General features: G+C 43.6%; 1 protein-coding gene and 1 non-coding gene across 2 annotated transcripts; one reads left to right on the top strand and one right to left on the bottom strand.

The window, feature by feature from the left end:
- The first annotated feature begins 2,959 nt into the window (after nt 1–2,959).
- TRNAR-CCU (transfer RNA arginine (anticodon CCU)) lies at nt 2,960–3,032 on the top strand. Its single transcript has one exon. It is a non-coding gene; the product is annotated as a tRNA-Arg (tRNA).
- Nucleotides 3,033–4,407: 1,375 nt separating this feature from the next.
- Nucleotides 4,408–5,051, bottom strand: LOC145535300 (thymosin beta-4-like). Its single transcript, XM_081563705.1, has one exon. The coding sequence runs from the start codon at nt 5,044–5,046 to the stop codon at nt 4,834–4,836; it is 213 nt and encodes a 70-aa protein (XP_081419831.1). The 5' UTR covers nt 5,047–5,051; the 3' UTR covers nt 4,408–4,833.
- Between the last annotated feature and the right edge of the window lie 9,092 nt (nt 5,052–14,143).

The raw sequence follows: 14,143 nt of genomic DNA, 5'->3' as shown, positions 1-14,143 counted from the left end.
AGGTTCTCTGTGGTCTTCCGCCACTTGCTCTTTGCATCACTCGACATTGTGGCAGTATCACGCAGTATCTACAGTGTGCCCTGTCTCCACCAGGCTCTCTCTTTCCCTGCTCTGTCATATACCTTTGTGGAGCCACGCCTCCCTTCGTCCCTCCATTTTTCTCCTTGTCCCTGGACATCTGCATGCTTTCCACTTGAGAGCCCTTCAGAGCACGGATGCAAGCAGTGTTCTGATGTCTAGCCCACATGCAATAGGCATTTCCGTGTTTAAGGGACTGGGACGGCTAGGTCATAGGCTCACTGAGGGCAGGGAAACTGTGCCCAACTTCTACCTCCACCAGTGGGTTGAGTCCCATTGTTCCGTGTCCTCACCAAATACTTGCTGGAATCGGATTTCTTGCCTGTTGCCACTCTAGTGGGTGTAAAATTACATCGGGGAGAATTATTCTTTTGCATGTCTCCAGTCACTCATAAGGTTGAGCTCTATTTTCAGGCTGATTGACCATTTCAATTTTTTCTCCATGACAATGTACTGGGGGAGGTTTTTCAGTTTTCCCTTTGGTAGAAGGTTTTTGTTATCAATTCATAGAAGTCACGGGTATGTTGGGATATTAGTCTTTATATGTGTGCTTTCCCGTGCCTGTTAAAAGAGCTTTATCTTTACTCTGCGGTTGTAACATCTTTCTCCTTAATTTTTTTTTTAATGTTTTTAAGGTTTATTTTTCATTTTTGAATCGGTGTTCCTGGGGAAACTGGTGTTTTTTGCTGACGGCACATAGAGCTCCAATTGCTTTATTTCCTTCATGTGGACACACAGATTTGACATATTCACGAATCGAATAGTATATACTTTCCTCACGATCACATCATTTAGTAAAAATATTCATCTTTGCCCACTCTGATTCAAATACCACCTTTATCATACCATAGATTTCTGTATGTTATTTGGTCTAGTCTGTGCTTTCCATTACATTCCATCGGTTAGTCTGTCTACTTGTGGTCCAAGACCACACTGTTTTAATTATAGAGACTTTGGACTATCCTGTAATATCTGGTTGGCCAGTTCTCATGTAAAGCTCTTCCCTTTGGTTGTTTTTGTAGTTTTCTTGCTTTTTTTTTTTTTTTCCTAGTCTATCATTTTGACATCCCTGGGAGGGGAGGGAAGAACTTTTTGGCATTTGTGTGGGATTGCATTAAAGCTGTAAGTTATCTCAGGGAGGACTAACATCTGGATGATGTTGAAAGGTCCTAACAAGAGACAAGATGATACACAGCTAACCGACATTTTAACAAGTGTCCAATATAACAATTGGATTTAGAAGGTCCAAAATCATAATTTGCAAAGTTAATCTTCAAAGAAGTTCTCTGAAGCAGCCTCCACATCTGTCTGTCTGTCGGTCACCTGTGTTTACTCACTCAGCACTTGGGAACTTGTGTTCACCCCAATTTCTGTCCGTATTCTCTGGCCTCTCGGTGCCTTAAATGTCCTCATCTAAAATGACCTGCTCCTGCACTCTGTTTAAAGTCCATCAACTTCGAGGGCCGCACCTGAAGTTGCTCCATCTTAGAAATCTGCCCTTCCTATATGGTGCACCTGAACCACTGCCTCCTATCCTTCCAGTTCCCGTTTAGTCTTGTGTCCCCACCGCATCCATTTACCAGCCTCATCAGAACACCCACTCCACCGGCCCTTTTCCTTTTCCTCTGTCCAGGAGCCCTCCTAGCTTCTCATGAGTGAAGGTCTAGCATCTCAGTCAGTCCCTTTCCCATAACCTCCTGGGATGCCCCTGCCTTTGTCGGGTGAAGTCCTATTTTTCTGAAAACCCAGCTCTCTTTCCTTTTGCTGGCCCCTGCCACAGTGGAGAAAATTACCTAAGATGGCCAAGAATTAGCTCCTTGGATTGATGACTGACAGCCTCAACCAGGCCCTCAAATTGCTCCCCAGTAATCCCATTTGCATCTGATCAACCCACTTTCTCCACTTGCCATTTTCGAGCCCTTTCCACCCTGCTCCACCTTTAATCCTGCTCCTTCCCCTCACAACTCCCTTGCCAGGCTCAGCAACTCACTCTCTCCCTATTTTTCTGAGAAAAATGGCTCAGATGGAAACCCCAGCACCTACTGCCCTCAAACCTACAGGCTACCTGCCCCTGTCCCAAACTGTCCCCCTGTCTGAGGGGAGAGGGCCTCGCCCCTGTGTTCTAGGGCCCATGGCTTCCTGTCATCCAGAAACCTTGCAGTATCCACTCTTTTAGCCACAGTGTCTCTCCATCCTCTATGTTGAGCCCCTCTTTCTCTTCCCCGCCCCTCCCACTGACCTTGGCACGTATTCAACTCTCCTTCACCTCGAAGGAGAGTCTCTTGGCTCTATTTTCAATCAAACCACCCCACCCCCACTCTCCATCTCTTAGCAGTCAAAGGTCTATCAAGACTTGTCCACGCTTGCTGCCTCAATTTCCTCCCCTCCCATGTGCTCTGTGACCTACTGTAAGCCAGCACAACATGAGCTCCCACAACTCTTCAAATGGCACTCACCTGAAAGTTGCCAGTGACCTCTGTGTGGCCAAATCGAGTGGATCTGGTCCTCATCTCTTTTGATTCACAGCAGCATTCCTCACCAAGAACCGCCTCTTGCTTTTCTTTGCCCTCTTTCTGTGTTCCTTTGGCTTCCACAAGTACACGTCCTCTGGTTATCCTCTTGTCCATCTGGCCACTTCTCATTATCTTTGGTACCTCTGCCCTCCCCGACACTAGTGGGAACTTCCACGGCGGGCCTCTCCAGAACTCGTCTTCACTCTGCTCCCTTCTCGACTTATACCCTTTCTCTTCACATTTCCATACATGCCCGCCCAGGGTACAATTACCATTTGCATCAGAGTTTCTCAAGGTGTGGAGCATGGACCAGCCTGCCTCGGGATCACAGGATAGTGGGTGTGTTAAAATCCAGACTCCCAGGGACTTCCCTGGTGGTCCAGTGGCTAAGACTCTGTGCTCCTAATGCAGCGGGCCCAGGTTTGATCCCTGGTCAGGGAACTAGATAGATCTCATATCACAACTAAGAGCTCACATGCCCCGACTAAGGATCTCACATGCCTCAAGGAATATCCCTGTAACAAAGGCCCTGCACAGTCAAATAAATAAATAATCCAGTCTCCTTGGCCCTATGCAAGGCCTACAGAATCAACTCCGTGGGTGGGCACTGGGAAGCTACATTTTAAGTGCATTCTCCAGGTTGCTCTCAACCCCACTAAAGTTGGAACCACTGTATTTGTGAAGGAGGGCCTGGCTGACATTCACAAAGGCAGCTCAACATCTCCATCTGCTGGCTTCCTGACGCTAGTGTCTTAGTTTCCCAAATAGAGTCCACGGATGCTAAGAAAGGATCAAAAACGTGGGAAAACGAAAAAAAAAAAAAAAAAAACACGAAGAAAACAAAGAACAACGGATAAGAATGGAGTGTCTGCCCGACCAACAACCGAGATCGAGTTATATCCTCTTCTGACTTTCCTAGCTCCAAATTAGAACCTTCTGTGCCAAAGGTTTGGGGGTGAATGACATTGACGCCTTTCAATTCTCATCCAACGACACGAGAATTCAGGTGTTGGGTGACTCTTTTTTATCTATAGACCATCACACCAACTTTATTACTTCTTACAATGTACCAGCAACACTTAATGAATGTTCAAAGGTAGCCTTCCAGAAGTTAGCTAAGGAGAAGCATTCTACTTTCCCCTGATAATCTATGATGGGGTACTCTAATTTAACCTAACTTCTACTGTGAAGTCTTTGGTCCAGTTGTAGAAATAATAAATCTTGAGTGTAATAAAATTGATAACAAATATGATTTATGAAGGAAATGGAATTCACCCCTAAGTCCACTACTCAGGCATAATATGCCAGTTCAAATTGGTGGTATTATTTGCTTTCATCCTTCTCTCTGCGTATAGAGACATAGATAGACAGGTGCCTACACAGAGGTGCAGATATAGATAGAAAGATACAGTTATATGGATACTGTTACAGATAGAGATATAGAGTCTCCCTACATCAATTTAACCTTTCTACCCCCTCAGTTAGCTGCTTGCTCATGCATTTTCCTTCTTTCTTCTAAGAATGGCAAACGAAGGCTTCAAGATTTTATTGACTCCGATCACACTTTCACACTGCCTAATCGAGAATTGAGTTAGTTCAAGCAACAGGTTGCCATTAACTAATTGTTCCCTTTGAATAATTCTCTTTCTTGTGGCCTTCAGTGTTTCATTAACTCGTGTGAAAACACCAGTGTGTTGGGTGAGGGATGGTTGATTCCCAGATCCCTTCCTGCACCACTAAGCTGCTCACTCTGTCCTCATGTAATTGAGTCACATTTTTCTGCAGTGACCTTTCCTAAAGAGTATCATTTCACTTCTTTTTTTTTTTTTTTCAGGTTTTAAAACTTTTTATTTGCATATTAAAAAAATTGTGCATTCCAATAATTAAAATCATTTGAACAACAACAAAAAAAAAAATGGCACTCTGATTAAACTGCATTTTACAGCCCGCAGAACACCTTGGACCAGCTTTTTACTCTAGATTTCACTGTCGTCCCACCCAGCTTCCTCCTTCACCAACACGCAAGTTCTTTTCCTTCCCTGCCAGCCACACAGGCAGATGGAGAGGCAGGCGCGGCCTACGTTGTCAGTAGTTCTCCATTCTTTGATGTGAAAAGGGGTAGCACAGTCATTTAAACTCAATCCAACCTCTTTGCATCTTACAAAGTTAAACAGCTAAAAGAAGTAAAATAAGAAGGCAATGCTTGTGGAATGTACAGTGCATACTGGCGGCGCACGCTTCATTACGACTCGCCTGCTTGCTTCTCCTGTTCAATCGTTTCTTTCGAAGGCAGTGGATTTTTCTCTTGCGTTTCCGTTTTCTTCAATTTCGACTTATCGAACTTCTCAATCTCAGCCATATCGGGTTTGTCAGACATGGTTGCAGAAGGCGCGGAGCGAGCTGCGAGCGAGTGAACGAAGTCTGGTCTGCGCTGTGGCCGCCGCTGAGTGCCCATTTCACTTCTTTATTCATGCTAAAGCTCTCTTAAGATTGCTCTCCTTCATCTTGGCATTTTACTATTGAAAAAAAAAAAAGCATACAATAACCTGAAAAAACTCTGGAGATTGTGCTCCAACAGACAATCTATAGGGAATGTAGAACAGATGCACCACCATTTCACAACTGCCTGGGGTGCAGAATCATATCGAGGCCGTTGGACAGCCTAAATATTACACACTTTGTTTCCTCATCCACAGCCTCAAAGAACTCAAGGTGAGAGGCCAGCTCTTAGAGAATTTCTCAGTGCATGAAATGTTGGTGATGGATCCTGACATATCAGTAGAAGTCCCACAGGTGAATGAGGAGGGAAAAAGACGGTCCAGTCCCCAAGAGGGGCATCTGCAAGGGTATCGAGGCAGAGAAGTGCATGGCACCTGTGGGAAATGTGATGTGGCTGACAAAGGGTGTGGCTAGGGCTGCGACCCGCAGTGGAGGGTCAGCAGCTATAAGATCACGAATATAACCTGCGGGCCACTGGTGAACCATGATCACTGCCAGTCTTGGAGAACTTTACTATAGAGTTCCCACCGGACTAAGTGCTTGGCAGATCTTTCTTTGCATCCTCTGGATAATGAAATGTGTCCAGTTACAAACGTTTTGTGCTAAAACAGAGCCACAGGTTCATCATAGTCTCATCAAATACATTCACTCTGCCAACGTTCTGCAGTTGCTTTCAAGTGTGGCAGCATGCCAACTTCAGTAATTAATTACTTCAGGGCTTTGGTCTCCCATGGACACTTAATGTGTTTTCTGTAAATCTAGAGTGGAGTGTTTTGTCAACCCAGCACCCCTACCCACTTCTGCTGAAAAATCTCCTTCCCCCGTCCCCCCCCGCCAGAGGCAGAGTTGGGCATAGTGCCCATGCTGAGCCTGTCGTGGTACCTCATCCCACCAGAATGTTCTAGATTGGAGCCAGAGAGGAAGCTTCTTCCTCTCTGGGGGATGTGAGCCAGGACACATCCCCACTCCCAGCATGGAGACAACACCGACAAATGGAGAGGGGAAAGCGGGGGCGGGGGGGGGGGCTTGTTGAGCGAGAGACCTGGTTAGGGTATCTGTCTCCTGTGCCTGGTCTTTGCATCTTTTTTTTTTTTCTGTCTTTAAGAGACTGCGTTCGATTTCTCGAAGGTGCATCTTAGTGGCTGAGACTGAATTTTGGAGAGAGCTGGGTGAACATTCTGACCCTGCCACTTGAGAACTGTGAGACATGGGCACATGTCTTAGACATGTTTAGACTTAGCTAGTTAGACCCTAGGACCCTCAGTGCTTCAACGAGCAACGGTGAGGAAGAAATGAGCCTTAGCACAAAAAGGGCTTATTGAATGGAATGCACTCGATGACATGTGACTGCTGTAAGGGCAGGTGGGAGCAGGGAAAATTGGACTGACAACTCCTTCTGCCCCCTTGACTTTCAGAGCTCCTGACCCTCCTTCCCTTAACAGATTATATTTCTGGGTATAACATCACTGATGCTACTGGTGTTCTCCTTCTACCAGCCTGACTCTCCCACCTTCACTAACCTCTCGCCTTTGCCCTACAATCCTGCTCAGAGATTGTTCACTTTGAATAACTCTGAACTCTAACATTCCCACCAACCTCCACTAAAAACCAAACCGAAGAGAAACGAGCAGCTTCCGTCAGCCTTTGTGTCCTCTCAAGTAACTACTGTTATCCTCCTAAAGGCATTTACGAGCACTCTTGTGCCAACTGTGTACTAGGGCCAGGATATGCAAAAGCAAAAGGTGTAGGAACCCCTGCCTTCATGGAGCTCACAGTCCCCTGGGACCAACCCACATAAAGCAAACGTTGTGCAAACCATCTTATTATGGCTAGAAGCACAGGGACTTAAGGGAGAATAGAGCAGGGGCTCCTAACCCAATGTGGAATGAGAGCCTGTGAGTTGTACGAACTACTGTGTCCCCAGCCTAGCTTAGGGGCCAGCACACAGTAAGTACATGAGCAACAACTCTTGAATAATCAACAAATGGAGAACAATGTCTTAAGTGATTCCTGCCAGATGTTTGGCAACTTGGGGTGGGGGGGGTGTGTGTGAAGAAAGAGAAGAAACAGAAACGAGGGGGGCTGAGAATTTAAGAGTCTGGGATTTACTCTAAAATATATCAACAAAGGAAAATGAAATGAAACAACAGTACCTTAACCATTGTTCAATGGGAATTCATTATGCTATTCTCCCAGATTTTTTGTATGTTTGAAAAATGTCATTAAAATCTTTGCTGAAGCAGCAGAGATCTATTGAGATGATCATGCTGTTTCTATTTCTGGTCCTGCTGAAGTGGGAAATAGCACTGATTTCCCAGTGTTGGGCCAACCTTACCTTTCTGGAGAGGATCCAGCTTCATCGTCAAGGGTTAGGTTTTTCAGGAAATCCCTTCACTTGGGGTGCTGGTGCTGCGTTTTGGATTTTCATGGAGGAGATTGACCTGTGGTTTTCTTTCTTGTGATAACTGAGCCAGGCTTCAGTGGCATCACTGTCTTGATCACCTTGGATGAGTTAGACCGTGTTCCACCGCTTTCTCTGCTCTCTGAGGAGGTGTGTGGTATTGGGGTATTTCTTTCTTAAATGCCTTTGCCTGAGTACTGTTGATACATGGCTTTCGAATTTTTGACCTCATAGTCATGATTTGTATACTTTATGGCATGTTTTAAAATAATTTTAAAATAGACACTTTTGAAGAAACGAGTAAGCAAAGGTCAGTGTTGAACTTAGAAACTGTGTCCCTTGTCAGCTAAGGGCAATGCCTTCTTCTGACCCTAATGACTGGACCAGAAATCCCACCCTGACCTGGATACAAATCTTCTACACAAACTTGCATTGTCACTGTCGTTATCACTGACACTTACCGAGACTATCTGGCAGGCAGAGTGCTAGATGCCTTGCCTTGTTTCCTGTCCTCATCACTGTTAGCCTACGGCAGCATTGCTCCCAGACGTTTCCAAAGAGAAAGCAGAAGAATACCAAGTGATGTCCAGGATCCAGGACTCGAATTACATGCAGATTCTGTTAGATTCTTCTAACCAGAGAAATCTCCATTACGCCCCAATGGCCTTTTCTCGAAAACTTTTTCTTTTCTTTTCTTTTCTTTATTAAATTAGTTAATGCAAACTAGTACAGCCACTATGGAGAACAGTGTGGAGATTCCTCAAAAAAACTGGAAATAGAACTTCCATATGACCCAACAATCGAAAACCTTTTCTACTGTAAATCCCTCACCTCTAAAACGATGCCCACGTGCCCCTCCCCCCTAAATTCCTACCATATGGTAAATCCACTTTAGATCCCATTTTTCCCCATAAAAAATAAACAACATTCTCCAGCATGGGATATTACTACACTCTCCCTCCATGGCTTTTCAGTTGATTTCAGCAGAGCTCACTACAGACTAATACATTGTCTTGAACCTGACTCGCTGTAGTGTCACTCAAGTGACTACTGGATCTGCAAAGCAATGAACTCATAAAGTACAGTGGATCATCAACATGATTTACAGCCAACTTCTCTTCACAAACGATGGAGGCCAGAGAGCAGTGAATGAGTGGCTGATATATCTTTAATGATGAAGGTAAAAAGAAAACCTTTCAGCCAAGGTTTCTATTAAATATGTCCAGGGAAATCGAGACATTTCCGCATTCAAACAAAGCAAAACAAATAAACAAAGACACACACACACACACACACACACACACATACAACCTGACAGACTTCATAACTATTAAAACTACAGTACCAGAGAGACTGCAGGGTTAAAATGAACTTCAAGTTAAAATGAAAGGACACTAGACAGTAACTCAAAATCATATGCAGAAATAAAGAATAGCAGCAAAGTTAACCACATAGGTAAAGATAAAATCCATTAGAAAACTCAGCGGTGGCCACAGGACTGGAAAAGGTCAGTTTTCATTCCAATCCCAAAGAAAGGCAAAGCCAATATGCTCAAACCACCCCACAATTTTACTCATCTCACACACTAGTAAAGTAATGCTCAAAATTCTCCAAGCCAGGCTTCAACAGTACATTAACCATGAACTTCCAGATGTTCAAGGTTGTTTTAGAAAAGGCAGAGCAACCAGAAATCAAATTGCCAGCATTCATTGGATCATGAAAAAAGCAAGAGTGTTCCATAAAAACATCTATTTCTTCTTTATTGACTATGCCAAAGCCTTTGACTGTGTGGGTCACAACAAACTGTGGAAAATTCTGAAAGAGATGGGAATACCACACCACCTGACCTGCCTCTTGAGAAATCTGTATGCAGGTCAGGAAGCAACAGTTAGAACTGGACACACAACAATAGACTGGTTCCAAATAGGTAAAGGAATAGTCAAGGCTGCATATTATCACCCTGCTTATTTAATTTAAATACAGTGTACATCATGAGAAAAGCTGGGCTGGATGAAGCAGAGGCAGGAATCAAGATTGCTGGGAGAAATATCAAAAACCTCAGATATGCAGATGACACCACCCTTATGGCAGAACGAGAAGAACTAAAGAGCCTCTTGATGAAAGTGAAAGAGGAGAGTGAAAAAGTTGGCTTAAAGCTCAACATTCAGAAAACTAAGTTCATGGCACATGGTCCCATCACTTCATGGCAAATAGATGGGGAAACAATGGAAACAGTGACAGACTTTATTTTGGGGGGCTCCGAAATCACTGCAAATGGTGACTGCAGCCATGAAATTAAAAGACACTTACTCCTTGGAAGGAAGGTTATGACCAGCCTGGATAGCATGTTGAAAAGCAAAGACATTACTCTGCCAACAAAGGTCCGTCTAGTCAAGGCTATTGTTTTTCCAGTAGTCATGTATGGATGTGAGAGTTGGACGGTGAAGAAAGCTGAGTGCCGAAGAATGGATGCTTTTGAACTGTGGTGTTGGAGAAGACTCTTGAGAGTCCCTTGGACTGCAAAGAGATCCAAGAAGTCCATCCTAAAGGAGATCAGTCCTGGGTGTTCATTGGAAGGACTGATGTTGAAGCTGAAACTCCAATACTTTGGCCACCTCATGAGAAGAGTTGACTCATTGGAAAAGACCCTAATGCTGGGAAGGATTGGGAGCAGGAGGAGAAGGGGACGACAGAGGATGAGATGATTGGATGGCATCACCGACTCGATGGACATGGCTTTGGGTAGACTCCGGGAGTTGGTGATGGACAGGGAGGCCTGGCGTGCTGTGATTCATGGGGTCGCAAAGAGTCGGACACGACTGAGCGACTGAACTGAACTGAACTGAACTGAACACAGTCAAAGGCTTTGGCATAGTCAATAAAGCAGATGTTTTTCTGGAACTCTCTTGCTTTTTTAATGATCCAACAGAGTTGAGTAAAACTAAATTTCATTTATGCACTGCTGCGTCATTATGGGTTGCATTTGACCTCATTTCAGATAGTGAACTGGATAAATAGGGGTTCACATATTCCAGTTAACATATAGTAAGAAGAGGCAACTCAGGGCTGATGCTACAGCTCAAGGAAACCCGTCATCCTTAAATATGGCTTCTATCTCAAGGTCACAAGCATTTTATCTATATACCCACCAGGACAAATGGAAAAGATCAAGGAGGGAAGTCAACTCTATCAGTCCAATCCATTAATCTTTCCAAGAAGTTCCATCACAGACGTCTGGGACATGTGTCACGGTCAGCCCAGGGACTGAACTGGGTCATGTGCTCATCTCTAGATGCAAAGGTGTCAAAGTTTTGTTAGTAAATATGGAAGTATCAAGGATAGAATGTTGAGATAGCACTTACCATACATCATCCTTATTAATTATCCAACTCCCTTGTGGGAGTGAGTGAGTGAAGTCACTCAGTCGTGTCCTACTCTTTGCGACCCCGTGGACTCTAGCCTACCAGATTCCTCCGTCCGTGGGAATTTCCAGGCAAAATACTGGAGTGGGTTGCCATTTTCTTCTCCAAGAGATGAAAAAATGTGGTCCACTGGAGAGTGACCACTTGCAGGAGCTTCTTACATATCCAGATTCCTGTCCTCATGCCAGACATGAGGAATCAGGATTTCCCTGAAAATTTGAACACACTCTACTTTCAGGTTCCTGGACCATTGATCTAAGCTCTACCAAGAACCAACTCTTTTCTTTCACCTGATCTGATCTGCATGAACTCTTCATTAGGTTTATCATTTCACAACTTTTATTTGCACTTCAAAATGTAAAGGACAGCACCCTTCCTTGACCATTTTGTTTTGAAATTTACACCAAAAATGACAACTTGATAAAGGACTTCCATGTCTATAGTCACACTCTACAGTCTAGCTCTACAGAACATCTCTATGAACTTGAGTAAATATTTCTACTCTTTGATCCTCAGTCTTCCAAATTATAAAGTGAGCTTACACTAGTTCATCTTCCAGAGGGTTATTAATATAATTACATGAATCATGAGTTTGTATACTTTCAAAAGGCAGTAAAGCTTATAGAAATGTTGGTTTTATTTATGGGTAAACAGTGATCCATTTAAATTACAAATTTTAGATCTGCTTGTTAGAATTAGGCAGGTTTCCAGCCTAATGGTCAAAGGGAAGCAAAACAGTACAGTCTCTGCAGCACACAGACGACTGGGCTACAGTGTAATGAGAGGAGAGAGGCTGTAAGCCACAGTGGTAGGCAAAGGAAGGAGTGCCAACCAAGATTCCACAGAAGAGTTGGCTGAGCTCCTTCAAAGGCCCAGTGACACAAAACAGCAAAGATGTGCCTGAGGAAACTGCAGGAAGTTGTATTTAGAGAGGACAAAAGGTAAGTTAAATGAGATAAGATGTCAAGGGTCATCATATGTAGGGTAGACCCTCTTGTGGAGGGTCGGAGGAATCAGTGAAGAGTCTTAGGCATCAGAGTGTAGCTAATACCTGAGGATTCAGAGTTTGACAGATCTGACTTGGAATCTTCATTTTATTACTAGCTGTGGTTTTGGCACAGGATAAATAAACTGGCTGGTGTAAAGGGCTAGAGAAGCAGAAGCAGGAACATAGAGAAACTGGGCATATGACAGACATAGCATAGCTAATAGTGGGAAAAGTGTACACCACTCAATAAATGAGGATGGTACCATCATTTTTCTACTGGAGGAAAAAAAGCAAGCAATCAGATCTCTGTCTGACACCAGCCCTCGAATCAAGTCTACACAAACAAAGACTTAAAAAGGAAAAACACTGTCTTAAAATGACTCTAATTAAATATAGGAGAAAACTTTGATGATTTTAGAGTTAAGAGAATTTCACTTCAAAAGACCCAGGAGTCAGGAAAAGAAAAAAAAATTGATAAATTGGACTATACCAAAATTCAAAGCTTTTGCACATCAAAGGACATTATCAACAGAGAGACCAGGCACCTCATGGAATGGAAGAAAATAATTGCCAAAAATCTATCTGATAAGAGATTCAAATCCAAAATACATAAAGAGCTCCCACAACTCAACTACTACCACCACCATGGCAACACACAACATGAATAAAAAGTTGGCAAGTGACTTCAATAGACATTTCTCTTAAGAAAAGGTGCAAATGACCAATAAGCCCATGAAAAGATGCTCAATATGGCTAATGATTAGGGAAATGCAATTCCCAACCATACTTCACATTCATTAGGATGCCTGTTACCAGAAATCCACAGAATAACAACTGTTGGCATGGATGTGGAGAAATTGGAAACTTTGTGCTTCACTGTTGGAAATGTAAAATGGTGCAGTCCTTATGGAAAACAGCATGCAGTCACTCCAAAAACTGATACTATGATGACCATCTGATCCAGAAATATTCAAAGAAAGTGAAATGAGAGACTCAAAGAGATACTTGTATGCCTGTGCTTGCACAGTATTAGTATTTGTCCATCAACAGATGAATGAAGAAACTATGTGGTATACACCAACAATGATTATTCTTTGTCATTAAAAAGGAAAGGAATTCTGACATGCATTACAATATGGATGAAATCAAAGATATGCTCAGTGAGATATCCTGGCCATAAAATATAAATAGTGCATATATGAAGTACCCAGAGTAGGCACATTTACAGAGACAGAAAGTAAAATGGTGGCTGCCAGGGCTTGGGAGGAGGAGGGGTTTGGCAATCAGTATTTAATGTGTACAGAGTTTCAGTTTGGAAAGAAAAGCAAATCCTAAAGGCAGAAGTGGTGGTGTCACTTCATGACACTGAACGCTATACCTAAAAATGTTTAACAAGGTAAAAAGAGAACTATTTATGTTTTATTACAATCAAAAGGCAATGTCACAAAACTGAAATCTGGAATACGTGAAAAGCTTCTACATGTATCTGTGATGAAGTCACCAGATCCAGTTGATTAAAGGTCACAATGTCAGCAGATCTGTCAAAGAGAAGGAAAGTGAAATGGCCAGGAAGCACGCCCACATGCACACACGCAGAAACACACACAGGAGCTCAACCTTATGAATGACTGCAGACATGCAAAAGAAGATATTTCCATATGTAATTTTACATCCACTAGTGGCAACAGGCAAGAAACCTGACTCCATCCAGTATTTGGTGAGGACACGGAACAATGGGACTCAACCCACTGGTGGAGGTAGAAGTTGGGCACAGTTTCCCTGCCCTCAGTGAGCCTATGACCCAGCCGTCCCACTCCCTTAAACACAGAAATGCCTGTTGCACGTGGGCTAGACATCAGAACACTGCTTGCATCCGTGCTCTGAAGGGCTCTCAAGTGGAAAGCATGCAGATGTCCAGGGACAAGGAGAAAAATGGAGGGACGAAGGGAGGCGTGGCTCCACAAAGGTATATGACAGAGCAGGGAAAGAGAAAGCCCGGTGGAGACAGGGCACACTGTAGATACTGCGTGATACTGCCACAATGTCGAGTGATGCAAAGAGCAAGTGGCGGAAGACCACAGAGAACCTGATACAATTGATGGTGATTTGCAGACAACGTGTGTAAGCAAGGCTATTTAAGGATTAGGGAACAGTGTCTTTAAAAAAAAAAAAAAGGAAAATCCAAACGGAAAATGGAGGGTGGTGGTTTGTACAAGACACCCTGGAGGATGGCTCTTCGTCT

The sequence above is a fragment of the Giraffa tippelskirchi genome, chromosome X (assembly GCF_054371585.1).
Source record: "Giraffa tippelskirchi isolate mGirTip1 chromosome X, T2T-mGirTip1v1.2.pri, whole genome shotgun sequence".
Classification (NCBI taxonomy): Eukaryota; Metazoa; Chordata; class Mammalia; order Artiodactyla; family Giraffidae; genus Giraffa; species Giraffa tippelskirchi.
This window is presented reverse-complemented; position numbering and strand designations above follow the sequence as displayed.